The sequence below is a fragment of the Alexandromys fortis genome, unplaced genomic scaffold (assembly GCF_014885135.2).
Source record: "Alexandromys fortis isolate MF-2015 unplaced genomic scaffold, M_Fortis_MF-2015_v1.1 scaffold_3, whole genome shotgun sequence".
NCBI lineage: Eukaryota > Metazoa > Chordata > Mammalia > Rodentia > Cricetidae > Alexandromys > Alexandromys fortis.
Genome location: NW_026067909.1, coordinates 9,506,337 through 9,530,375, shown reverse-complemented (window position 1 = coordinate 9,530,375; position 24,039 = coordinate 9,506,337). Strand labels below are relative to the sequence as shown.

At 52.7% G+C, this 24,039-nt stretch overlaps 3 protein-coding genes across 16 annotated transcripts in view; 1 reads left to right on the top strand and 2 right to left on the bottom strand.

The window, feature by feature from the left end:
• The window catches only part of Phrf1 (PHD and ring finger domains 1), a 31,952-nt gene extending 27,953 nt beyond the window's left edge, over nucleotides 1-3,999 (bottom strand). For both annotated transcript variants that reach the window (XM_050136854.1, XM_050136855.1), the window contains exons 1-2: nucleotides 3,870-3,999; nucleotides 1,462-1,577 (exon numbers count right to left, since the gene is read on the bottom strand). In XM_050136854.1, the coding sequence (XP_049992811.1) occupies nucleotides 1,462-1,555 (94 nt within the window). In that variant the 5' untranslated portion in view covers nucleotides 1,556-1,577; nucleotides 3,870-3,999. The remainder of the gene's footprint in view (nucleotides 1-1,461; nucleotides 1,578-3,869) is intronic.
• Nucleotides 4,000-12,682: 8,683 nt separating this feature from the next.
• Rassf7 (Ras association domain family member 7) lies at nucleotides 12,683-18,035 on the bottom strand. Of its 9 annotated transcripts, none has more exons than XM_050137260.1 (6): nucleotides 17,935-18,035; nucleotides 17,039-17,169; nucleotides 16,190-16,902; nucleotides 15,895-16,023; nucleotides 15,735-15,816; nucleotides 12,683-12,872 (listed from the first exon to the last, which is right to left on the bottom strand). In XM_050137260.1, exons 2-6 carry the CDS (start codon nucleotides 17,160-17,162, stop codon nucleotides 12,835-12,837), a joined length of 1,086 nt encoding a protein of 361 aa, XP_049993217.1. In that variant the 5' UTR covers nucleotides 17,163-17,169; nucleotides 17,935-18,035; the 3' UTR covers nucleotides 12,683-12,834. The 9 variants fall into 9 exon arrangements, with proteins under 9 accessions (XP_049993217.1, XP_049993222.1, XP_049993219.1 ...); XM_050137265.1 differs by lacking the exon at nucleotides 17,935-18,035 and adding an exon at nucleotides 17,897-17,915; XM_050137262.1 differs by lacking the exon at nucleotides 17,935-18,035 and adding an exon at nucleotides 17,765-17,902.
• A 142-nt stretch (nucleotides 18,036-18,177) lies between these two features.
• On the top strand, nucleotides 18,178-23,824 carry Lmntd2 (lamin tail domain containing 2). Of its 5 annotated transcripts, none has more exons than XM_050137253.1 (15): nucleotides 18,178-18,290; nucleotides 19,344-19,411; nucleotides 19,762-19,968; nucleotides 20,056-20,208; nucleotides 20,530-20,617; nucleotides 20,732-20,887; nucleotides 21,172-21,243; nucleotides 21,341-21,429; nucleotides 21,772-22,043; nucleotides 22,261-22,351; nucleotides 22,468-22,657; nucleotides 22,734-22,853; nucleotides 22,933-23,129; nucleotides 23,283-23,535; nucleotides 23,612-23,824. In XM_050137253.1, exons 3-15 carry the CDS (start codon nucleotides 19,781-19,783, stop codon nucleotides 23,741-23,743), a joined length of 2,001 nt encoding a protein of 666 aa, XP_049993210.1. In that variant the 5' UTR covers nucleotides 18,178-18,290; nucleotides 19,344-19,411; nucleotides 19,762-19,780; the 3' UTR covers nucleotides 23,744-23,824. The 5 variants fall into 5 exon arrangements, with proteins under 5 accessions (XP_049993210.1, XP_049993209.1, XP_049993213.1 ...); XM_050137252.1 differs by lacking the exon at nucleotides 18,178-18,290 and adding an exon at nucleotides 18,455-18,562; XM_050137256.1 differs by lacking the exons at nucleotides 18,178-18,290; nucleotides 23,612-23,824 and having other exon boundaries at nucleotides 19,275-19,411; nucleotides 23,264-23,459.
• Nucleotides 23,825-24,039: the final 215 nt, after the last annotated feature.

The following is a 24,039-nucleotide window of genomic DNA, read 5'->3' as shown; positions in this document are numbered from 1 at the left end:
AGAGCGGGGGTGGAGATGTTAGAGAGGCATATGATGGGCAAAATGAGTCCTCTTATTCTGCACTTATGATGTGGGAGTGATTTCTTACTAATTAATAAAGAAACTGCCTAGGCCCCCTTGATAGGCCAACCCTTAGGTGGGTGGAGTAAACAGAACAGGATGCTGGGAGAAAGAAGCTGAGTCAAAGAGTCGCCATGGTTCTCCCACTCCAGACAGGTGCAGGTTAAGATCCTCCCTGGTAAGCCACCTGGTGGGCTACACAGAATATTAGAAATGGGTTAGAACAATATGTAAGAGCTAACCAATAAGAAACTGGAACTAGCCGGGCCAGGCAGTGTTTGAAAGAATACAGTTTCCATGTAATTGTTTCTGGGCATAAGCTAGCCATGCAGGCGGCCGGGTGCCGGGGACGCAGCCCTGCCACTCCTTCAACACACTTATGCTGTCTCTATTAAAAATAAGACACCGTGGCTTGGAATACAGCTCAGCTGGTAGCGTGTGCCCAGCATGATCAAGCCCCAGGTTTCTATCTCAGCACCACACAAAACTGGGTACAGTGGTACACATCTGTTACCCCAGCACTTTGAGAGGTAGAGGCAGAAGAATCAGGAGCTCAAGATTATCCTTACCTATACATCAAGTCAAAAGCCAGAATGGGATACATGAAACCAATCAAAAACAAAAATGAACAAACAAAATGTAATCCTTATAGTCTAAAGGATTGCTGTTCAAGGCCAGCCTATGCTACATAGCAAGACCCTATTTCAAAAAACATAGATTACAGCTCAGCAGTAGACTCTTTCTTACCAAGCATGCACAAGGCCTTAGGTTCCATCCCTAATACCTCTTCTCCCCCCCCCCAAAAAAAAAAACAATAAAAAAAAAAACCACAATGACTTGATTGTGGTCTTACCACAATCTATAAGCCATTTGGGAGGTTGAGGTGGGCTGATCACAGTAAGTCATAAAGTTCAAGGACAGTCTGGACCACACAGACACCATTTCAAAAACAAGACAATACAAAAAAGCCAAACAAAAAGACAAAAAGAACGAATGTAGTACACTTCTATAACTTAATCAACGATTTATTTTTAAAAGATTTTACTTAATTTAGCTGGGCAGTTGTGATGCATGTCTTTAATCTCAGCACTCAGGAACTAAGGAGGCAGAAGCAGGCGATCTCTGTGAGTTTGAGGCCAGCCTTATCTACAGAGCGAATTCTAGGACAGGCTCCAAAGCTAAACATGAAAACCCTGTCTTCAGAAAATAAAGATCTTAATTTTATTTTCATGTGCACTGGTGTTTTGTCTGCACACCAGGCCATTCCTCCAGCCCCTCAAAGTTTTTTTGTAAAGGCTAAAAGTGAAAGCTGACATTCAAGCTTCCAAGGGGAGCAAGTAACCTGGAGAAAGTACCAAGTGCTAATACTCTGCAGACACCCTGCCAGCAGTGGGGACTTACCAGCATCACTGGTCAGTTCTGAGGGGCCAACTAGTGAGGGTCCATCTGGCCCAGGGCTGTGAGCCACATGCTCATCCAAACTGTCGTCATCCATGTCTACACATTGGAGTTCACCTCTGAAAGAGACCAGAGCCAAATAACTCCCAACTTCCTTGGCTACAGAGTCCCCTCTGAAAGGAAACTTCCCTGGTGCCTCGAGCATCGCCATACATGTGGAATTTTATCTGTGAGACGTATACACAGGATCCTAGCCATAAAGCTATTTGCAAATATAAAAAAATAAAAGCATATAGCTGGGCAGTGGTGGTGTATGTCTTTAATCCCAGTATTCAGCAGGCAGAGGTAGGTGGATCTCTTGAGTTCAAGCCCCAGCCTGGTTTACAGAGTGAGTTCCAAGATGGGCAGAGCTAAAAACAAAACAATAAATATATAAAATGTTTTATTTTATAATACAAGATACTAATATCCTCATACAAAGAAAAGTGACTCATTTCCAGAACAAGATTAAAAAACAAGATTTTAATTCCTAAGGACTAGCAATATTTTCACTTGAGCATTCCTGTAAAGTCCTAAAGATGAGTCAAATGGACCTCTGAGCTGAGACAGAGCAGTGCTTTTCAACTGAGAGCAGGCTACTCCAGGGAGGAGTAGCCCATTTGCCTGCTGCCACCAAGTGGGCACGTCACTACTGGCCAATGCTGGCCCACTGGCCTCTGCTCAGCTGGCTACCATCAGATTATAAAACTCAAATGAAGTTCCTAGGGACTACGGCATTCCGGTGGCCCAGGCTGAAAGGCAGAAGATGCTGGGGCTTTCCCTCTCCTGACTTGTCTGTGGGAACACCTACTAGTCCTTCCTTGCAAGCCATTGTTAACAACGATGTGGAATACCTGGATAAAAGACTTTGTAAGTGTCATTGGACATGACCTTCCTTGTGTACCAAGCTCTCAAACTTTGGTTTTCTCAAATAAGAACCTATCCATATACATGGTCTTTCCTCATCAATGATGTTCACCTCTTTCCCCAGTCACTTACAGAGGAAGCACTTCCCATAGGGAATTCATTCAAGAATTCACCAGCCTATGTCATGGTACGTGCTTTCCTCCAAACCTAGTATCCACAGTGGAAAGGAGAAAAAAAAAAACCCAACACAGCATAAAGACGCTGAAAGGCAGGCTTGAGATTGGGGTCTCACGTCTGGTTCCTACAGATCCCATCAGCCTCAAGAGAACACATGCGCTGTACGTTCAAAGGTACAGGGAAAAGTGCAACCCTTCTCTACATGGACAAAGGCCAGATCAGGGCCAGGACTGCCAAGGCCCAGTAGAGAGCTGATGTTCTCTAAACAATGAGGGCATGCTAACTTGAATGTCAATGGTCACACATTGCTACTGGATGTGAAAGGAAAAGCGACAAGAGTTTTGATACACTATCTTACTTTTACCTGATGCTTGGTGAATTTATCAAGTTGGAACGGAGTCCTGGCCACAGACTCCTGCGAAACACCGCCTCTTAAATAAAAAGACAGATTGAGACACAGAGATACAGAGCTATGGCCCGTCTAGGACAGTGACCTCTTTCCTATGAGATGACTCAGAGCACGGCTCCGGTTCTCAGAGAAGAGGACCTATTTAACTAACTCTGTGAACCTCAGCACACAACTCTAGGCTTCTCTCTCAGTGCTGAGAGCCACACACAGCCTGTGGTTTTCACTCAACAGTCTTCCCAAAAGAGTGAAAACCGAGGGGTCGACGGAAAGAAAGAACTGCTGAGCTGCAAGTCAAGTCCAATCTCAAACTCAGAGCCAAAATGACCAGACACGTTACTGATTTTTTTTTTGTTGTTGTTGTTGTGGAGTACTACTCTCGAAGATACGATGGGGCAACACGGGTCTCAGATACAGGACAGAGGATATAGAAGGTTTAACAGAGCAATGTTGACTCTGCCACTCTGCAGCAATGTACCACTGACAACTGACTTTATCTCTCGAAACTCTGAAGGCAAACAGCAAACAGCGCTGCCTACTCGAGACCGCTGCGAGGGCTCTTCGAACTAAGGAATGTGATAACCGCGACACCAACCACAATTTGGCGCTGACCCGGACGAGGGCCATCAGGACAGAGCACAAGGTAGCTAGGGGTCACACCTTTCTCATGCACCAGGCCAGGTTCTTGCACCATCCGACAAGTGGCCAGCACCACGTCCAGGGACCTCCCGACCGCAGCTGGGCATCCCTGGGCTTTGCTCGAGGCCTCGGCCGCCCTCCCGTCCTCCGGACCGACCCACGGCCAGCGCAACGTAGGCCTCACCCGCCCCGAAGGCCGCAGACAAAGCGCATGGCCACAGTAGGCTTCCCGCGCGTACAGAAGCGACGGGGAACACCAGGCCGGACCGGCTACCTCACTTACCCGGGAACCTCGCGTCTCCCAGACGCTCCCAGACGATCCCGCTTCTGTCCGAACGCGACCGCAACTAGGCCAGACTGCAGCCGCAGCCGCGCGCTCCCCGACCCGGAAGTACACCGACACTCTTCCGGAACTTTCTGCCCTGCCCGTTGGTGGAAACTACTGAGGCCAAAACGGGGAGGAACCCGCCGCCGAGAATGTCGAGACGTCGGGATGGCCCCGTCCCCTCAGAACAGTGACTATCTCAGAAGTACTGTCCGAGAGAGGAGACCGGTGTCTCGCAGGACATTTGCTGTCCGAGCTATCACAGTGTTCCGGGCCACGCTGTCCCCTCCATCCCAGGGCAATTGGTACGGTCCGACTCCCCGCCCACCGCCCAGATGGAAGTGAGTGGCACCAGGGCCACGCCCCCTGCCGTCTCCGCCCCCGGCGGTCCCGCCCTCCCGTGAGCGCCATCTCCTGGCCGCAGTGCTTAGCCGCTCGCGGCGGCTGCCGAAGGGAACTCCGGAGGAAAGCTTCTGGTTATCTCTTGGGGCTTGTAACTCAGGATGAATTCTGTATATACGGTCTCCGCCGTTCCTTCAGTCCCGCGAGACGAGGCACAGTAAATCGTAAACACTGTAGAGAACTTAACGGTATGGTAGCGGTGATTAATAGACGGAATGGGACCAGAGTGTTCTACTGGCTAGTCAAACACTTTCTTGCCTAGCTTGCCTAAAGCCATGGGAGAGGGGAGAAAGTATGGCGCATAGTAGGATTAGGGACAGAAATACGAGAGGACTGACCAGGGTGAATAAAGAGCTAAGAAGGACTGAGGGGGAAATTCGGACCACAAAAATGAGACTGACCTAGAGACTGAGGGGCTCAGAGGGCTGGGTCCTGATCAGGTACTGGCTCACTGGACTCCATTGTCCATTTTGTGGTTTAGAAGGGAAGGCCTTTGATAGGAATAGAAGACAGAGATTGTGGATTTTCTGAGAAAGTGGACGGGAATGGGCAGGGAGAAGAGGAAGAGTATGGAAATGGGAAGCTAGGGTATCCCCAGAGCGCAGAGGGACAAAAGACCGCCTTGGGGATAAAATGTGGTAGTGGGGACCAGCACCACCTCATACCTCCAGTGCTAAGAGTGAGTCCGTATTCTGCAGAGGAATTCAAGGGTGAGGAGCTGAAGAGAGCAAGGAAAAGCAAACACATGCATCGAGAAGTACCCGGGACAGGGCATGGTGGTACACACCTTTAATTTAAGGCAGAGACAGGTGGATCTCTGTGAGTTCAAGGATAGCCTGATGTACATAGTAAGTTCCAGGACAGCTATGGCTACAAAGAGACCCTGTCTCTAAATAAATAAAGGAGGTGTGGTTAGATTGGTAGGGTCCTTGACTAGCATACCCAGAGCCATGGCTGCACCCTCAGCACAAAATAAACCAGGCATGATGGTGAGTGCTTGTAACACCAGCACTTGGGAAGTAGGTGCAGGAGTATCAGAAATCCAAGGTCATTACAGGGCGCTCATAAACATCCTTGGCTACTCAGGAGACGCTAGTGCAAAAAAGATGGTGCTGGGAGTAAGGTAGAGCCTACTGAGACACTGATAGTATTAGCTCTATCAAGGGGCGAGGCCGTCTGGATGAAGTACAGAGAATTTAGGGAGACTGAACAGGGAGGGAAAGCCAGGGCAGTCACTGCAGTAGATTTTCTGGGAAGGGAGAGATAAGTAGAAGTATCTGAGAAGAGATAACTCAAGGGAGTTCAAAGTGGGAGAAGCATCAATAGTGCTACTGTCTGGGGCTAGAGAGATGGCTCAGTGGTTAAGAGTACTTGCTGCTCTTCCAGAAGACCAGAGTTCAATTCCCAGCACCCACATGGTGGTGCAGCTTCAAGTCCAGCTCCAGGAGATTCAACGCCCCTGGTCTCTGAGGGCACCTACACTCACGTGTATGTACCCACATACCACCACACGCAACAATACACAAATGAAAATAATAAATTAAAAATATTGTTACTGATAGAGCGCAAGGAAGGAGGGGTGGTGTCAAAGAGGGCCCCTCGGAACAAGTCCTCTCCTTTCTGTGGGAGAAACCCATGCAGTTGTATCCATACGGACGGGATCTGGACTCAGGTACATCTGGTTGTCAGTTGTGTAGCCTTGGGTGAGCTTCCTACCCTCTTTCTGTCTTAGTGTCCTTGTGTCTAAGATAAGGATGTTGAGCATACTTGCTAGAGAGGCCACTGTGATGACTGGTTGGGAGAAAGCTTCATTTGGGGGTCCAGCATGATAAAAAAGGGGGGACCTGGGAGGCCACCCTCACCCTGAACCAAACACCTCTTCCTCCCTCCCAGCTTGGCTCTCTGCACATATTGATCCCTCTATAGAAACATTGTCTACCTGGTGAAGGTCATCAGATATAGGAGCGCCTGTAAACTCCCACTGAATCTCCTAGGAAGGGGGAAGACAGGCAGCCTATAAAGAACTAGAGCCCCCTTAGACAAAAGCCAGCCCCCTTTCCCTCCCTCTGCAGCTGCCTTTGTTGGGGGAGGCGGCTGCAGAAAAAGAAAAACTATTATAATAAGCAAATGCAACCATAGCAAGGCATAAAGAACTCTTCCTCAGCATCTCTGAGCAGGACGCAACCTCTGCAGCCATGCCAATCCACTTATCATCAAGAATGGGGGAAGAGGTGTCTGTAGGGAGTGGCCCATCGCCAAAGTGGGCCAAACCCAGCATAAATAGTACCTTTTTCGTTGGTTTGTTTTGAGACAGGGCCTCATGTAGTCCAAGCTGGCCTTAAACTTGCCATGTAGCCAAAGCCAGTCTTGAACTCCCAATTCTTCTGCCTCTACCTATAAAGTACAGGTAACACAGGTATGGACCAACCATGGCCAGCACTAGTACCTATTGAGAACACAGACAAATATCTCTACATCCTACCTGCTGATATACCCCCTGCCCCCCCCCCAAAAAAAACCCAGGTGTTAGAAAACAATTTCTCACCTGTCCCTACAGACGGTGGCGGCCAGCATAGTGGACTGTCATACATACCCTGCCCTCACATCAATGCTATGACCTACCTACATGGCTAACTACATGGCTACCTAGTTGTCATTAATTTTCTTTTTTTTTCTATTTATTTATTTATTTATTTATTTATTTATTTATTTATGTATTTATTTATTAAAGATTTCCGTCTCTTCCCCGCCACCGCCTCCCATTTCCCTCTCCATCCCCCAATTAAGTCCCCCTCCCTCGTCAGCCCAAAGAGCAATCAGGGTTCCCTGCCCTGTGGGAAGTCCAAGGACCACCCACCTCCATCCAGGTCTAGTAAGGTGAGCATCCAAACTGCCTAGGCTCCCACAAAGCCAGTATGTGCAGTAGGATCAAAAACCCATTGCCATTGTTCTTGAGTTCTCAGTAGTCCTCATTGTCCACTATGTTCAGCGAGTCCGGTTTTATCCCAGGCTTTTTCAGACCCAGGCCAGCTGGCCTTGGTGAGTTCCCGATAGAACATCCCCATTGTCTCAGTGTGTGGGTGCACCCCTCGCGGTCCTGAGTTCCTTGCTCGTGCTCTCTCTCCTTCTGCTCCTGATTTGGACCTTGAGATTTCTGTCCAGTGCTCCAATATGGGTCTCTGTCTCTGTCTCCTTTCATCGCCTGATGAAGGTTAATATTCAGGAGGATGCCTATATGTTTTTGTTTGGGTTCTCCTTCTTATTTAGCTTCTCTAAGAACCCGAATTATAGGCTCAATGTCCTTTATTTATGGCTAGAAATCAAATATGAGTGAGTACATCCCATGTTCCTCTTTTTGGGTCTGGCTTACCTCACTCAGGATAGTGTTTTCTATTTCCATCCATTTGCATGCAAAATTCAAGAAGTCCTTGTTTTTTACTGCTGAGTAGTACTCTAATATTTATATATTCCCACTGACTGGGAGAAGATCTTCACCAACCCCGCAACTGACAAAGGTCTGATCTCCAAAATATATAAAGAACTCAAGAAACTAGACCATAAAAGGCTAATCAACCCAACTATAAAATGGGGCACTGAGCTGAACAGAGAATTCTCAACAGAAGAAGTTCAAATGGCCAAAAGACACTTAAGGTCATGCTCAACTTCCTTAGTGATCAGGGAAATGCAAATCAAGACAACTTGGTATCTTACACCAGTCAGAATGGCTAAAATAAAAAAAAATAAAAAACACCAATGATAGCCTTTGCTGGAGAGGTTGTGGAGAAAGGGGTACACTCATCCATTGCTGGTGGGAATGCAAACTTGTGCAACCACTTTGGAAAGCAGTGTGGCGGTTTCTCAGGAAATTCAGGATCAACCTACCCCTGGACCCAGCAATACCACTCTTGGGAATATACCCAAGAGATCCCCTATCATACAACAAAAGTATATGCTCAACTATGTTCATAGCAGCATTGTTTGTTATAGCCAGAACCTGGAAACAACCTAGATGCCCTTCAATGGAAGAATGGATAAAGAAAGTATGGAATATATACATATTAGAGTACTACTCAGCAGTAAAAAACAAGGACTTCTTGAATTTTGCATGCCATGAATTTTCTACTGGCCGCTTCTCACATGTTCCTGCCAGTGCACACATCGGAATGCAACTTGCTCATCTAGACCTGTGCCGGAGATACCTACTGGATTCCTAATGTTTGTTGGCACACACTGCTCTTATCTCTTGCATGAATAGACATAGAAATGGCATGCATGTTCTTGAATACATAGAAGAATGTAACTGGGTTGTGTATTGCCCCTATTCTGCCCAATCCAAATCAGCCTCTCTCAGAGGGTTTAGCCATTCCCCTGTCATCTGAATCCTAAGTAAGGCAGAGCTGGGTGAACATAGCCTAGGCATTGCCTTCTAGAACTGGGTAAACACTGAGCCTAGGCATTGCCAGAGCTGGGTGAACACAGCCTAGGCATTGCCAGAACTGGGTGAACACTGAGCCTAGGCATTGCCAGAGCTGAGTGAACACAGCCTAGGCATTGCCATCTGCCTTACCCAATCCCTAGCAACAGGAATGCTGAGCAGTCAAGGGATTTCTGAAGGAAGCTGAAGCAAGGGCAGTGGTGAGTGTGATCTGGTGAGAACAAGGGATTTGGCCAGGCAGTGGAGGCACACAGCTTTAATCGCAGCACTTGGGAAGTAGAAGCAGGCAGATCTCTATGAGTCCGAGGCCAGCCTGGTCTACAAGAGCTAGTTTCCAGGACAGGCTCCAGAGCTACCGAAAAACCCTGTCTCGAACCTCCGTGATGAAGAGACAAGGAGCTGCGTCCTCAGACCAGGCAAGCAGTTGTGTTCTTTGACTACAGGTCGGGTGGCTAAAAGAAACAGAATTTATTTTCAGAGTTCTGGGTACCAGATGTCGGAGTTCAAGCCAGGCAGGGTGTGGGAAAATCTTGACTGCTTTCCTGAGTTGGGGGCTCCAGGCTTCCCTTGGCTCTGACAACATCACTTTTCCTTGTGGACTTTCCTCTGTGTCAGTGTTCTCTCTATTGTCATTTGTAAGTGTCGTTGGATTGAGGGCCTCCCAGTTCATTCATAATGGTCTCAAAAATCCATCCTTGGCCTAGCATACTGGACTATACTTTGTTATATGTGTGTGTGTGTTGCCTTCAAGTTTGTCTGTTTACCACGTGCATGTACCACAGAGGCCAGAAGAATATTTGATCTACTAGAATTATAGTTATAGACAATTCTGAGCAGCCACTGTGTAAGTGCTGGGAATTAAACCCAGGTCCTCTGGAAGAGGAGCAAGACCTCTCAACCACTGAGCCTTCTCTCCAGCCCTGGTATAAATATCTATCTATCTATCTATCTATCTATCTATCTATCTATCTATCTATCTATTATGTATACAATATTCTTTCTGTGTGTATGCCTGCAGGCCAGAAGAGGGCACCAGACCCCACTACAGATGGTTGTGAGCCACCATGTGGTTGCTGGGAATTGAACTCAGGACCTTTGGTAGAGCAGGTAATGGTCTTAACCTCTGAGCCATCTCTCCAGCCCCTGGTATACACTTTATTTTTTATTTTTTAGTTTTTCGAGACAGGGTTTCTCTGTAGCTTTGGAGCCTGTCCTCCACTAGCTCTTGTAGACCAGGCTGGCCTCGAACTCCCAGAGATCCACCTGCCTCTGCCTCCCGAGTGCTGGGATTAAAGGCGTGCGCCACCACCGCCTGGCCTGGTATACACTTTTAATATTAGCCCTTGGGAGTCAAAGGCAAGTGGATAGCTGTGAGTCTGAGGACAGCTAGTCTACATGGTGAGGTCCAGGTCAGTCAGGTACAATGAGACCCTGTCTAAAAATAATAAAATAAGGGGGGAAATCTTCCCCTTAACCATCTACAAAGACATCCCACACACACATACACTTTTTTTTTTTGCAAAGTCACAGTTATAGGCCATAAGTAACAGGACTTAGACACATATTTTGGATGGTACCATATATACCCACCACACAAGATGATAAGAATACATTTCAGATGGGAATTCTGAGGCACATGTGGGAAACATCCTGGCAAAGCCAGCAAGGAACCGAGATTCTCCCTCTCTCTTCCTAGTCCCTGACATCTGTCCTCTGAACCTAGGCTTTGCTCACCAGACATGGACCTTTTCAGAATTCCCAATGACTTTTAGAAATTTTTTCAGGATCCACATGGTCCAAGTCTTGCTGACCCTTCAAACCCTCCTCCCTCCAAGGGTGGCCTGAAACCTACATCATATCCTTCTGCTTCTGCCTCTGATCAAGGTTACAGGGGTATAATCTCTCTACTAGGCTAACAGGGGTGCCATCAACATGTCCAGCTTGGTCCTTCAATTTCTGATCCTCTGTGGAAACTGAGTCAGCTCCTGGCTTCTCTGTGCTACATCTCTACATGGCCACAATGCACAAGATTCTGCATTTGAATTTGTCCCCTGACTCCAAGCCCTTGAGCTCTGGCCTGGGTCAGATACCTCCCTGATAGGGCCTCAGTACTTAGATGCCTAGGCTTGGTTTCTGGCAGCTGGCAGGCTCCAGCTTAGACTTTATGAGATTCAGGATATAGGGAGGCCAAAGAAACAGAGAGGATAAAAGCAGGGCAGAGGGTTGAAGGACAGGAGGCTGAGATGAGGAGGAGACTGACCCCTGAGCCAGGGTATCTGTGGTAGACAAAGGGGCCTTTTGGAGTTGCCTAGAGTAAGGAAAGGTTGTAAGGATATGAGGATGGTGTGGAAGATTGGTTGAGGAAGACAGGAAAGCAGAAAGAAAAAAGGATCTCTGCTTCATAAGCAAAAGAACAGCGGCCGCATCTCAAGTGATTACGAGCTTTTAAATGCCCCATGATTCCACCGCAGGAACAACCTGGGGTGAGGGAGGTGTGGAGGGAGGGAAGTGAGTCTCTTTTGGCTGCACACTCATCCCATCTCGTTGGATCTCCTCCTAGGAGTCCGATAACTGGCCTTGCTTATCCTAAGGAAGGTGACAGTTTCCCTAGGAGGCATGCTCGCTTATTTCTCAAAACATAGAAGCAAGCCCTCCGTGAGCCCAGCGCTCCGTGGGACTCTCCCTCCAGAGTTGGTCGCTTAGTCGCTTAGGTCGTGGCAAAGGAAATCTCCGGGCAGGTCAGCCAGAAACAGTCCCCTGCTCACTGCCAGACGGACCTACGTATCTTTGATGATCTACAGGCGCTGGAGAAAAGCAGGGGCGTACGTGCCTCCCGAGGGCAAGGTGTCCCTAGCCATCCAAGCCACCCCTGGGTTACTGCCAGGACTACGTGCGCCTGGAGTGTTGCGAGTTCCCGAAGAGAGGCTGTCCTTAGATTGGGCGAGGGATAACCGGTCCGCCCCAACATCAGGCTGGAAGGCGGGGCAGCCTCTTCTTTGCCTCAAAGGGTCCGCCTTGTCTATCCAGCTGTCTCTTCGCGCTGGGCCGATGAAGCACTCCACTGTCAGAAGCGGTCCCAACTTCAGGCCCAGTAGCAAGTGAGCCCGGACAGTACCACCGCTTGAGGGACAGGGTACATGCCTTGGACTGTACCAACAACTAGCCACGGGGTTACGGCGAGGCCGTCCCGCAAGCCCCGCCCAGCAGGTGGCGGCCCCTCCCCAAGCCGACGTGCAGAAAGGAACGCGCCGGCCTCGCCCGCGAAGGGTTGCGCGGCGGTGGGCGGGGCGTGCTGCCTCCCCCTCGTGTTCACTGGCTGCATCCCCGCAGGGTGGGCCCGACTTGACCGGTCATTGGCTGCAGGATAGATCATTTGCATATGGGCGGGGTAACTGGGCCCGATTGGGGCCCGCCTTGGGTGTGATAGTGGCCTCCGCCGCCACTGAAGTTGATTCAAGAGCTGGCGATGGCCCTCTGCCGGGGTCGCAGGTGAAACAGGATGGTTACAAGGTTGGCGGATGGGGGAGCATCTTCGAGGCTGCCTTTCCCTGGGGGATATGGGGATTGGGCGGGACAAGAGAGGAGTGGCTCTGTTGTCCAAGTTGGAGGGGCGGAGGCGGGGATGGAGAAGGCGACCCCTCCACTTGCCCGCCAGCCCGGGCAGTTCTTCCAGGCTCAGGACAGCCACTGCCCACCGCACACTGCGTTGCTCCGGACCCACTGTGCGTGTGACAGCGGCTGATCTGTCCCTGGGCAGCGCGAACCCCTGGCCCTTCAGTGACCCGGGTCTGGCAGGCAGGCAGGCAGCACTGTGGGGAGGAGTAAGAGCACCTGGGTTCAGAGAGGCAGGGTAGCAGGCCATTAGGAGAGGCTTGCACCTACAGACAGGCCTGCGTGTGGGAGCACTCTGGGGGCTTCTCTGCCCTTCACGTGTGGGGCTGAGGTTGGGTCAGGTACCCTTTGGAGGAAACTTTCTTACGTGTATTGGGTTCGAGGCTGTGCAAACCTCAGAACAGCTACTTTCGAAGTCATCCAAGGAATCTCTGGGCAGGTACAGGTGTGAACTTCAGCCAACAGGACCAGAGCCTAAGGACCCACCTCCCGAGGGCCACCTCTGGGACTTCCTACAGGAAGATAGCGAGTTTGAGTGCTTCTGCCTGTTTCTGCCATTCAGTGAGGGAGTACCATGGATCTCTCTGTGGGTTCCTGGGACAAGCCTCTCGCAGGGATGCTCCTGCTAGGTGTCCTCAAGTCCACCCTGAAGTGGAAAAGGACATCCAGGGAAGCTATAGGCTACAGGCCTAGGATATCTGTAGCAGGTCCGGTCCCTAGAGATGGAGGAGCAGGCTTAGTCTAGACCTCTCCGGACTGACACTGGCTTCTGGAAGGGACTCTGTTTTGTCATCACAGTGGTATCAAACTCAGTGTTCTACAGATGAGGGGAGTCTTATGTGGCCTCTGGGTTGAGAAACTGCAAAGCTGACTCTTACTGCTTGCTGGACAACTACTTACTGGGGAGATCCTCAGAACTAGGAGGAGACCTAGTAGGCCCTGACTTCTGGTTGGATTGCCCAGACAAGGAGATTGCCTACCACACACTGAGAGCTGGTAAGGTCCTAACGTCACCCTTGTAGGGTAGCTTACTTAGCTAGGTCCTGCCCTGTCACGGACCAGACATTTGTGAGCAGCTTGTCTGTTCCTCACTTCAGTACACATCACACCATTGTTTCCAAAGTAAAGCTGCAAATTCCAAAATAAACTTTTCATTAACTCAGGGGCTTGTCTGGTGATTCAAAGCAGTCTAGCAACTGTTTGGAGTATGGATGTCTGTCCATTTGAAACAGCCATTGAGGAGTGGATCTCTACCGGCCTTCCCGTCAAAGCATAGTGGCTACGTGAAGAAGAGGGCTTGGTAGCTTCTTCAGTGCCACCAGTGACAGCGTACTACAAACTGGACCTGGCCTGCGCAGAGGCCTCAGGAGAAACAGGTGCTCGTCATGACACGGGAAACATGTGAAAAGACTCAACTGAGGAGGCTATGGCTTACCCCTGCCTAGCTTCCTGTGTCGGGTGTTCTCTGTGCACCCAGTAGACTGCATGCTTAGCCTGGGAAATGAACCGTGATGAGCTGAGGACCAGTGCCAAGAGGTCCATTCGGCTCTCCTGAGTGTGGGCAGGGCTTTAGGTTCAGGAAGCAGGTTCCTCAGACCCACCTTCCCACAAGGATACTGCCCTAGTGGCTTCTGCACTCTAGGATCTACGTGACCTTTTGGTTGGCCCTGCCTATCTGGGGCCACGGGTCAGGCAGGTCTAGGCTGCAGCAGGCTCAGGCTGGAATGCAGACAGGAGTAGTCTGCAGGAAGTTGCGGCCTGCTGACACCAGATCAGGAGCCTCCCTCTGTTGCCTGGCCTCTCCCCTTCCCTGTTTCCTGCTTCAGGGAAGAATATGGTCTGTTGGGTGATGGCCATGCACGCCTTTAATCTCAGCACTTGGGAGGCAGAGGCAGGCAGATCTCTGAGTTTGAGGCCAGCCTGGTTTATAGAGTGAATTTCAGGACAGCCAATACTATACAGAGAAACCTGTTTTGAAAGCAAAAAAAAAAAACCAAAAAAACAAACAAACAAAAAAAACAAACAAAAAAAAGTCTTTTTGTTCCTCCAGCACAGGAGTTCCATGTCCCTTTCAGTTGGCCCCAAAAGAAGTAGGGAGCACAGCACTGACTGTAGCTCAGGAGCCAGCAGGAGAGAAAGCTGAGCCCATCCCAAATGTTCTCTTCAATATGGTATAAAGACCCTCATAATCTATGGTGTTCCCAACTTGTCACCCAATTCTACCCAAAGTTCTGATCCTCACAAAGGTTTCTAGTCCCAGGAGCTTGGAACACCTGGCCTGCCTGGGTAACCAGGATTTTGGAAGAGGTCACTATCAGCTCTAGAGCCAGAGCAGCAGCTGGGCTGGGCTGTGGAAGTGTTCCTGCCCCAATGTCAAGGCTGGAGGCTCATAAACAGGCTTCACACCCACTCTGGGAGGAGAGGGACAACCCCTACAATTCAATGCCCATATCCACCTTGAGGCTGGCAAAGTTTTCTAGGGAAAACTCTCTGGGCCTGGCCAACCCAGAAGTCATAGACTTGACCCAAGAGTTCAGGACTCGCCCCCACAAGTTCTCAGCAAACCTGACGGGCGGGTCTAGCTTGTCCAGGCATCCTCAGTTCCTGCTGCTGGTGGCACACAGGCCAAACAAGGAAAGTCAGGGAAGAAGGGTCCAGATAAAAACCAGCCCAGGGCTGAACTGGCAGGCCTCACCAGGCTAGGGGTTACAAATAAACACTCCTAGGAACAACAGTCAGGACACGGGGCCCTGGGAGCCCCAGCTTTGAACCCTACTGAGTACTGGCCTCTAAAAACACTACTTTCTCAGGAACCACCATGTGGACAATTTCTGAACCACAGACACTGCCCAGTGGTACAACTTCAGAACATACTCAAGCACCTTTGAAAGGTAGTTTATTGAGGTTTGTCAGGGCAAGGAAGGCAGCACACACGCAGTGTAGCAAAGAGAAAGCACACACCCACAGGATGAATGCACTGTCCACACTACTCTCTCCTCCAACAAGGAGTGGCCTTTGGGGCCTGGTAAGTTCCGAACTGTGTCCACTGCTTCTTCAGAGGGCTTGGGAGACTTGAAAAAGACTAGACAACAGGTGGCTAGCACTCTCGCCCCTTGAAGCAGAAACCCCGGGACATCATAGCTTTCCCCACTTTAGGGAAAGAATCCCGTGATCATACTCTCCCATTGTCCAGGTGGCTCATTCCAGCTGTGCTGGCTCATCTGTCCTCAGTGTCCCCTACTTGAGCAGGAACTGCTACCTCCAGGAGCTCTGTCTCATGGGGGGAACTGTGAGAAAGACACAGGCTAAACGGGCTGAAACCAGAGCTGGGCCCTTCCCTTGGATTGGGGGTAGGGGTAGGGAGACAAACATACCCTCGGGGCTCAGGCTGGACACTAGGATATGGCTCTCGGGGACTCCCTGGAGGGGCTCTTCTCTGGTTGGAGGCTGAAGGTCCTGTGGAGAAAGCCGACGGTCAGTTGAGAACTAGGGTGGCCCCATACACCAGTCACCTCTTCCCAGAACTACTCTGACCTGTGTGCTAGGGATGGTTCTGTCCAGCTGTGAAGGTGGCGCCAGAGCAGCCCCTGTCTGCTGGATGAACTGTTGCAGGTTGCACTGACGGAGTTCCCTGTTCAGCTCCTCCAGCTCCTGAGCCTGAGCCTGGGGGCACACAGGACCTTCAGGGACAAGGCCTTGACCTTCTTTCCCAGGCCAAGCACTCTTCCTGGTCTGATCCAAACCCCCAAACTGCCCATGCAGCAGGTGGAGTGTTAACAGACTGGCTGTCTAGTAGGGAGCTGACAGGGGGTAGATCTCCTGGGCTCACCTGCAGAGCGTGCTCAGCAGCTTCCAGGGCCCGGCTCACCAGGGCCAAACTGCCTTGCATCTCCACACTATGCCGCTCCTGGACAGCCAAGTCCTGGCGCAATCGCTCAGTAGCAGATGCTGTAGCTGAAGGAGGCCCAGGGGCCTCAGCAGCCAGCCGAAGCTCTGCCTCCAGGGCACAGGCTTGGGCATCGAGGGCCTCCAGCTGGGCTGCATGCTCAGCAGTAGCCGCACTCAATGCTTGCAGGCGCGCCAGTCCCTCACGCTCCCTGGCTTGTTCTCGCCGAAGCTCCTGCTCCCAGAAGGCCTCATGGCCCAACTCCTCAGCGTTCCTCTGTATCCTGAGTTCCAGGCTCTGCAGGTCTGCAAAGCAGTCTGGCGTGGGTCCTACCAGGGCTGTAGGTTCAGGGATCGAGGGGCTGGGGACCACCCTGGGACATCCTAGGTTGAAGGTCAGTGCTCTGTGTGGCTCACGGCCTGGTGCGGCCCATGGCTTTGGGGGAAGACTGGCCCGAACTGGGCATCGTTCCGGGGGTGGACAGTTGTCTGAGGAGGGCCTTCCAGACAGGCTGGGTCCTGTCCGCCTCAGGACAAACTGGACATCATTGGCAAACTGTCCACAGGTGGCCTGGGCTCCTACTGGACACTCCTGCGGCAGCAGCTGCCGTTCCTTCTCCCTAAGACGCTGCACAAGGACAAAGCGGCCTGTCTGGCCTGTGGGGGAAAGACAGAGTCAGTCTCTATCGCCCCTCTATGCCCCTGGTTTGAGGAAGAGAGCAATACAAGGGTGGAGTCAACCCCACCCTCCTTGGCAGGGAAGATGGGGCTTCTGGGACTCCAGGGAACTCACCTATAGCTTGGGCTAGCGCGATGACTACTTCTTGGCAGGTGGTGTGTTCCGAGACCCCACAGACCACGCGCTGGATGCCATCCACCCACACCTTCAGCTCCATTACCACAAGCTCCAAGACCATCCCTGTCCTATGGGGAGGACACGGGCCATGAGATCAGGCCAGGCCTGCCTCCATCACAGCCTGGCCTTCCTCTTCTCTTGGCTTTGCCACAACAACCGGCTCAGGACTGTGGCCCTTCGGCCCTGCCCTCCTGTGCCCAGCCCCACCCGCAGGCCACACATTCCTGGAGCGGCTGGGGAACTAGTTTGGCCCTCTTGAGCATTTTGAGGCGTCCCCCTCCTGCACCAGCCTCCTCTTGCCCCACCCACCCCACTCCAGGAACAGGGCGAATCATTAACCAGGGCCAGGTTTTCTTGTCCCCCGGTCACCTGGCTCAAAGGCCACTACCCTTTTCACGCGAGGGCGGCCGTCCCCTGGCACCTAACACCGACCAAACGCAAATACGACGCCGTCCAGAGTCCTGGGAACGCCCCCCCAGGGAGGGAACAATCTGGGGCCGGGAGGAGCTGAGAGTTACGACCCAGACAGACCTCCATCTCCGAACCGACCCCAGATCTGAGCAGCCCCCCGCCAGTCCCCGGTCCGCCTCCGCAGTCCCTCCCGTCCAGCCAGCGCTCAGGGCTCCAGTGGTCCCGCCCCGCTGGGGGCACAGCCCGCCTCACGGCTGATCCCGGCCGCGCGGGATCCAGACGTCCCACTCCGCAGCCGGCAGACGCAGGTGCAGCACAGCCGCCGCGCACCCCCTCGCCCAGATCCGCTCCTCCTCGGCCGAAGACGGCTCCCCGGTGCCGCACCCAGGACTCAGGAGGCTCGAGAACTCCGCACAGCTCACCTGGGCGCCCGCCGGCCTCCGGGACTTGGGCGCTTCAGCGCCGCCTCAACCTGCTGTCCCAGCGCCGCGGCGCGCCCAACCTCACGGTCTCATTGGCTCGCGGCCCGCGCGCCCCGCCCCCCGGCACCCCATTAGAGCGGAGGCGTGTGTCTCCCGCCCCCTGCCCACTCCCATTGGCGGCCTTCCTCCCACCACGCCCCATTGGCTCGTTAACTCCGTCCCGCCCCGGAGGCATCCAGGTGTGGGCGGGGCCCGAAGTGGGTAGGGGCAGCGCCCGGGCGCTGGGGATGGTCCCCGCTGGTGCTCGACACGGAAGCGCGTCTGCAGCAGCGCTCGCTCGGGGCTGGTTGGCCCAGGTGAGGTGTGTTCCCAGCTGCGGAGCGGACTTCCTCAACTGGCTGGCAGTGTGACTGACTGGTCTCCGCCCACCGAGAGGGCTCCTGACTGGAACCCTGCAACTCTGACATGCACCCGGGCGCAACATTCGCCCTTCCTTCAGCAGCCTCGTCGGCTAAGCCCCTTCAGCCCTGCTCCCTTAAATCTGTACTCGAGAACACCGGGAAGAGAGGCCGTGAACGTCTCTCGCCCGCTATCCGAGAGAGGTGGAGTTGAGGGGCCGGCTGACCTGGTGGGCGCTGCAGCCCTGGTGGGGGAGGGGACCGTCCCTGTGTCTGCCTGGGACAAAGACCCTAGGGGCTTTGTCTGAAGCGCCATCCTCTCCCCTCCCCCAATGGGCCCAGAGCCCTCCAGAGCAGCCCTTCCCTCCCTAAAGCGGGCCCCTGCTTTCATATCTTGCCTGCGTCTCCGTGGGCTAAATCAAGCCAGGCCAGCCCCATGTGCCCTGTCCCAATCACAGAGAGCTGTGGGAGGGGGGTTCCCATGCCCTTGTGCCATAAAGCAGCAAATGTTGGAAGTACGAGGCTGTGGAAGAGACAAGGTAGAAGGAGCCTCTCCTGGGGCTCACTTCTGAAGCAGAAGCAATGTCCCCCAGGGTTCACTAGTGGAGCTACCATTGGGAGCCCAGAGTCATGGATATAGGCACAGCAAGATAAGGGTTCCAAGAGTTAGGTTAGGCTGTCAGACACAGGCTGGCTTAGTGGCTAGAGTTAGCACAGCCACGCCAGTCTTATCACCCTCAACTGCTCCATTAATCAGCGCAGATCCCTAGGACCGTTTACATAGTTAAGACACAGATGCATACTGAATTCACTCACAGGACACCATTCCCCAGGACCTGCCTATCACCACTGGCTAGGGTCGGGTTCCAGGGGTCTGATTAATTCGGTGGACCTCCTCAGCTTAGCTGGTAGGTCTAGCCAACATATCCGAACCACACTGGCACAGAATGCACTCATGGCCCTGGGCATCGTCTCCCTGGAGGCTCCTAGTAACAGACACCCTCCCCCCAGGTGCAGACATCCATGGCAACAGTATAGAACACTTTCCTCCCTAGACCTTCTGTGGGTTTAGGCCTCAGGTGAGTGTACGGGAGATTTCCTGGGTTGGAGGGACATGAACAAGGGTAACACGCAAAAGTTTAGAACCTCTCATCTTAGCTCTAGGCTGGGGTCTAGGGGACAAAGAGGAGACAGCAGGGAATATATGTACACACTGGGGACATGCTTCCTGGGAGGTGACCTGCTGTCCTAGCCTGAAATATACTCTCATATGACCAGCAGTCCTAATGTCCTGTTGGGTGGACACATGTGTGTTCCTCAGAGGGAATTGGCAAGCGCTTGTCTGGACTTCACTGACACACAAAGAGAGTCCCATGTGGTTCCCATACCTGGGCCACAGCAGACCCCATCCTGCCTCCTTCCATCCCAGCTCCTGACCAACATTGAGCATGGCCCCTAAGTCTTGCCAGGAGTCTGAAGATGAGCAGATGTCCCCAGCTCCAGCAGGTGTAAAGCCAGACAGCAGTGACTTAGAGTCTGCAGCCGGTACACCTATGGACACAGAGGCTCCTTCGTGTTCCCGGAGCAGTAAGCCCTACTGCGCACCTACCCCAGTGGGCTGCTCTATCAAGCAGCAGTAAGGAGGCAGGGGATGGGGCAGCCTCCTGGGTTGGGCCAGCCAAAGAGCCAGGCCTGATCAAACCACAAGGGGCTGGAATTGCAGGTTAGCCCCTGAAACCATGGACCCACGTACCCTGAGGCTGTTATGGGAACAGAGAGAACTAGAGATCCAGGCACTTCGGTGGGCTGTCCAGAATGGCCAGAATGCCCGATACTACCACATCCTGCAGGAAGTGGCAGGGATTCCCCCTGAGCGGTCAGTAGTGAAACCCCCAGCCTAACCCAGGCCCTATCCTGTCGTAGCTCCAAGTTTCTGTGTGACGCCAATCTCAAGCACTGAGCCCTATACCTGCCTGCTTCAGACTTTTAGTCTTTGCATGACTTGACACTCCACCATACTTTTGAAAAAGTTCCTGTGCGGAAAATGTAACCCTACCCCTGAGCATGTAGACCTCTGCCCAGACCTGCTATCATGTGTGCCTTTAGGGTTTGGTGGCTGTGGGGTGTCCTTTATTGCTGACCTACTCTCAGGAATCCTGGCCTGCCCCAGAAGCGCTGAGATTGCTCCTCCTACCAGGAACTCCAAAAGTCAAGACAGATTCCTGCAGAACCAGGTCCAGAAACTTACGCTGGAGCTGAAAACGCAGAAAGAACAAGCCCAGCTGGTGAGGGGAAGGGAGCAATGCCTTGGCAGGCAGTAGCTACCCACCTGAGGTTGGCTGGAAAGGTGGGGTTGCTGGAGGCCTCTTTCACCAGCACTAGCAGGCACTCTCAATCAGGAGAAAGAACGCTTGGAGGAGAAACTGCGGCAGAACTGCCGTACAATGCAGCAGATGGAGGCTGAGCTGCAGACTTTCCAGAAGTCGTGCCTTCTACAGCTGGCTCATTCCTCTTGGGTAGGACGCGTGCTTCGGTCTCAGACTGGCAGTGTGGAGGTGAGTTTGTGCCCCTCCCTGGCTCAATACCTGTCAGGCAGCCCCCCCTCCAAAAAAACAAAACAAAAAATCCTTGGGCAGCCAGCATGCTTCTTTAGGTCCTGGCCTGTTTGAGAAACCTTGTCTCCCTTGGGCTGTTTCCATAAGGAGGATTTCTATGACCAGCAGCCTCCTCATCTAGTATACACCAAGTATACTGTTAAGGTCAAAAGTGAGAGAACCCGTGGGGGAAGGGCGTCCTTCCTCAAGCCACCTGTCAGCTTCTCTATGGTTCTTTCTTGTAGGTGGTCACTGCAGAGGTCCTAAGGGACCCTACTGACTCTACTGAGTATGTTGAGGGTCCCACTTCTAGGGAGGTAAGCAAGGTTTGCCACAGGAGGCATTCCATGTGTATGACAAGGCCCTTGAAGCCCTGAAAAGTCGGGGAGCTGCATTGCTCTTATTTCCTGCCAGGAATTCCGGTTGGAGGATGTAGATTGGAACAGCATTGCCCACCGATATCCCAACCTCTTCTCCAGCATGAGTTTCCACACAGATGAAAAGTAACTGCATTGGACAGGGAGTCCCCAGGGATCAGGGGAAGGGAGGACTTGGCTTGACAGAGGTGGACCAGTTCCCATTGTATCCTTAAGTGTTCCCAGACAAGTCATGTAACCCCTTCAAAGCCTCAGCTCTGATATGTAGTATGTGGAATGGGTTCAAGACAAGGGGAGGAGCTCCAAGGTCATCATTAACTTTATTAATTTACCACAAGCTGGGTCTGACTCTTGAGTTCCTGGAGCACAAACCAGGGTGCCCATTGCCTTGGGTAGGCTGGCTGGGGTGGAGGGCATGGGTCCTGGGTTTAAGAGCCCAAACAGTCAGTAAACATATCATGGTTCCAGGCTGCGTCAGCCCCACCAGTCCTCTGAAATGGATACCTGGGACTCCGAGTGTACTCTCAAGCATGTGGAGAAGCCTAGCAAGATCCTGGGGTGGGGCGCCTTGCCTTTGGCAAACACCAGAAGCTCAGAGGGTGCCGACTCTGACTCCAGCAGCTGCCAGATAGCTCTGCATTCTGGAGCAAAGAAGGTGACAGGCCACCCACCCCAGGGAACAGACTTAGCTTCTGAGCAGACGCAGGAATGCACTAGGAGCTTCAGCAGACACACAGAAGGTGGAGTTGGCTGCCTCTCCCTTATACCCTTTAGCAACTTATAGCCTCTGCCCAACGTCCTCTCAGGTCCTTCAGCCCCCAAGGTGCAGTTGCTTCTGCCCAGATCTGAACCCGACTGAGGTTTCCCTATTATGCAGACCCCTGGTCTGACCTCCTGGGGAACCTCCCCCACTGGACTCTCTGTGTTCTTCCTCCTCTAAAGGACTTCTTTTTCCAGATCTTCATAGAAGCTGCTCACCCTCGCTTAGCAAGACTGTTCTGGAGCCCTGTGCAGACCTTCACCACCAACACACAAGGCCCCAGTTGAAGTGAGAGGCTGCCCAACCATGAGCACACCAGGAAAAGCAGGGAGGCTGCATGATGGGTGGGCTTCGTGGGTGGATGGGGCCCCTATTCTCTGTTCAGCATCCCTTTCTGGCTGCAGCCCACTTGGTTGCTGCTTGAAGATCGCTGCGGTCAGCCACCGAGAGAAGTTCATCCGTATCCTCAATCAGTCTCAGGCAGAGACTGTGGACCTGGGTGGCTTCGTAGTGCAGCAGCTTGTGAGGGACTACCCTGTGTGCATGTACCGCTTCCCACCTGGTATTCTGCTAGCCCCACAGCACCACATCACGGTGAGCCCTGCTGCCAGCCAATACTGCCTTGCCCCGGTCTACACTGTTCCTCACTTAGCACCCAGCCTTTTCCTAGGTGTGGGGCGAAGGAACCAGCAGGACCAAGAAGCAGCTGCCAGTGTCCTCGGACCAGGAACCCTTCCACTTCCAATCCAGCCTAGGTTGTGTGACAGTGCTAGTCAACCCCCACGGCCAGGTCAGTGGGGGTCCCAGCCTAGGAGGAGCCCAGGGGCCGGCCTCACAGGGTTAGGGTAAGTAACACGATGGCCCTGCAGGTCCTCAGTGAGCATCAAGCTGCACCCTGCGTGACCTTGGGCTCGAAGATGTTCACCGACAACACTGACTGGTCCATTGACCGCTTCCCTCTCTCAGAGTCTGAGCCCAAGGCTGACTCTGGTGAAGAGCAGTGTCGTCCTTCATCGCCACACAAGGGCAGGGTGCGCAACTCTGGGGCCAGGCGTAAGAAGCCCGGGTAGGTGCAAACCCCTTATTCTGCCTTGCAAAACCCGCCCCTATTTCCTTAGGTGTCGCCTTGGACAGGACTACTACCCTGGCCCATACTATCTTGCATTACACTTGCCCTGAATTGACTAGGATACTTCTCAGGCCCCTCCCACATCTCCAGGCCAGGTGTTCACCAGCAAAGGCACTTCCGCACTGGCACTAGCGCACTGAGGACTTCGGGATCGCTTCGCCCCACCGAGACCCGGGATATCTTGCCACTCCTGAGCACCCGCAAGCTTCTTCACCCCGGGGAAGTTCCCGCACAGCAGGAAGGCGTGAAGGCTGAGACAGCAGAGCTCCTGCCTGCAATCCCAGAGTGTTCCTCGAGAGTGTGCCTCAAAGACTCGCTGTGTTGGCAGGAGCGCAAGGTCCAGGTGAGTGTGATGCTTTGGCCCCAGGTTCTCTGCTCTGCCAGTCCGTGCAGCTCTTCGGCCCCGGTGTTTTCTGCAGGTATGCCGGAAAAGCGTGGACCTAAGTTGCCCCATGGTGGCCCTGTCAGTACAGAGCACAGCTGAGAGCAAATATGGATTCCGCTTCCTCTGCTACCCTCCCATCACTGAGGACTTGTGCCGGCGGTTGTAGAGCAGCCAGGCCATGCAGGCAGTGCCAGCTGCATAATTTATTGAACCAACCGTTGCTTACAAAGTAAAGCACATTTCTGCACACCTGAGAGTCGAAAATGATTCACTTGGCTTTTACAGAGAGTATTTGGTGTCTCAAGAGAAAGGACCAGTCGCACATAGGGAAACCTGCAAATCCACCCAGAATGACTATGCCCTTTTGCGGACTAGGACAAGCAGGCTTAGAACTTGGGCCACATAGGTGACCCAGGGTCCTGGGACATCTAAAGAGCTCAGTTCCAGCTCCAGCCATTCAGC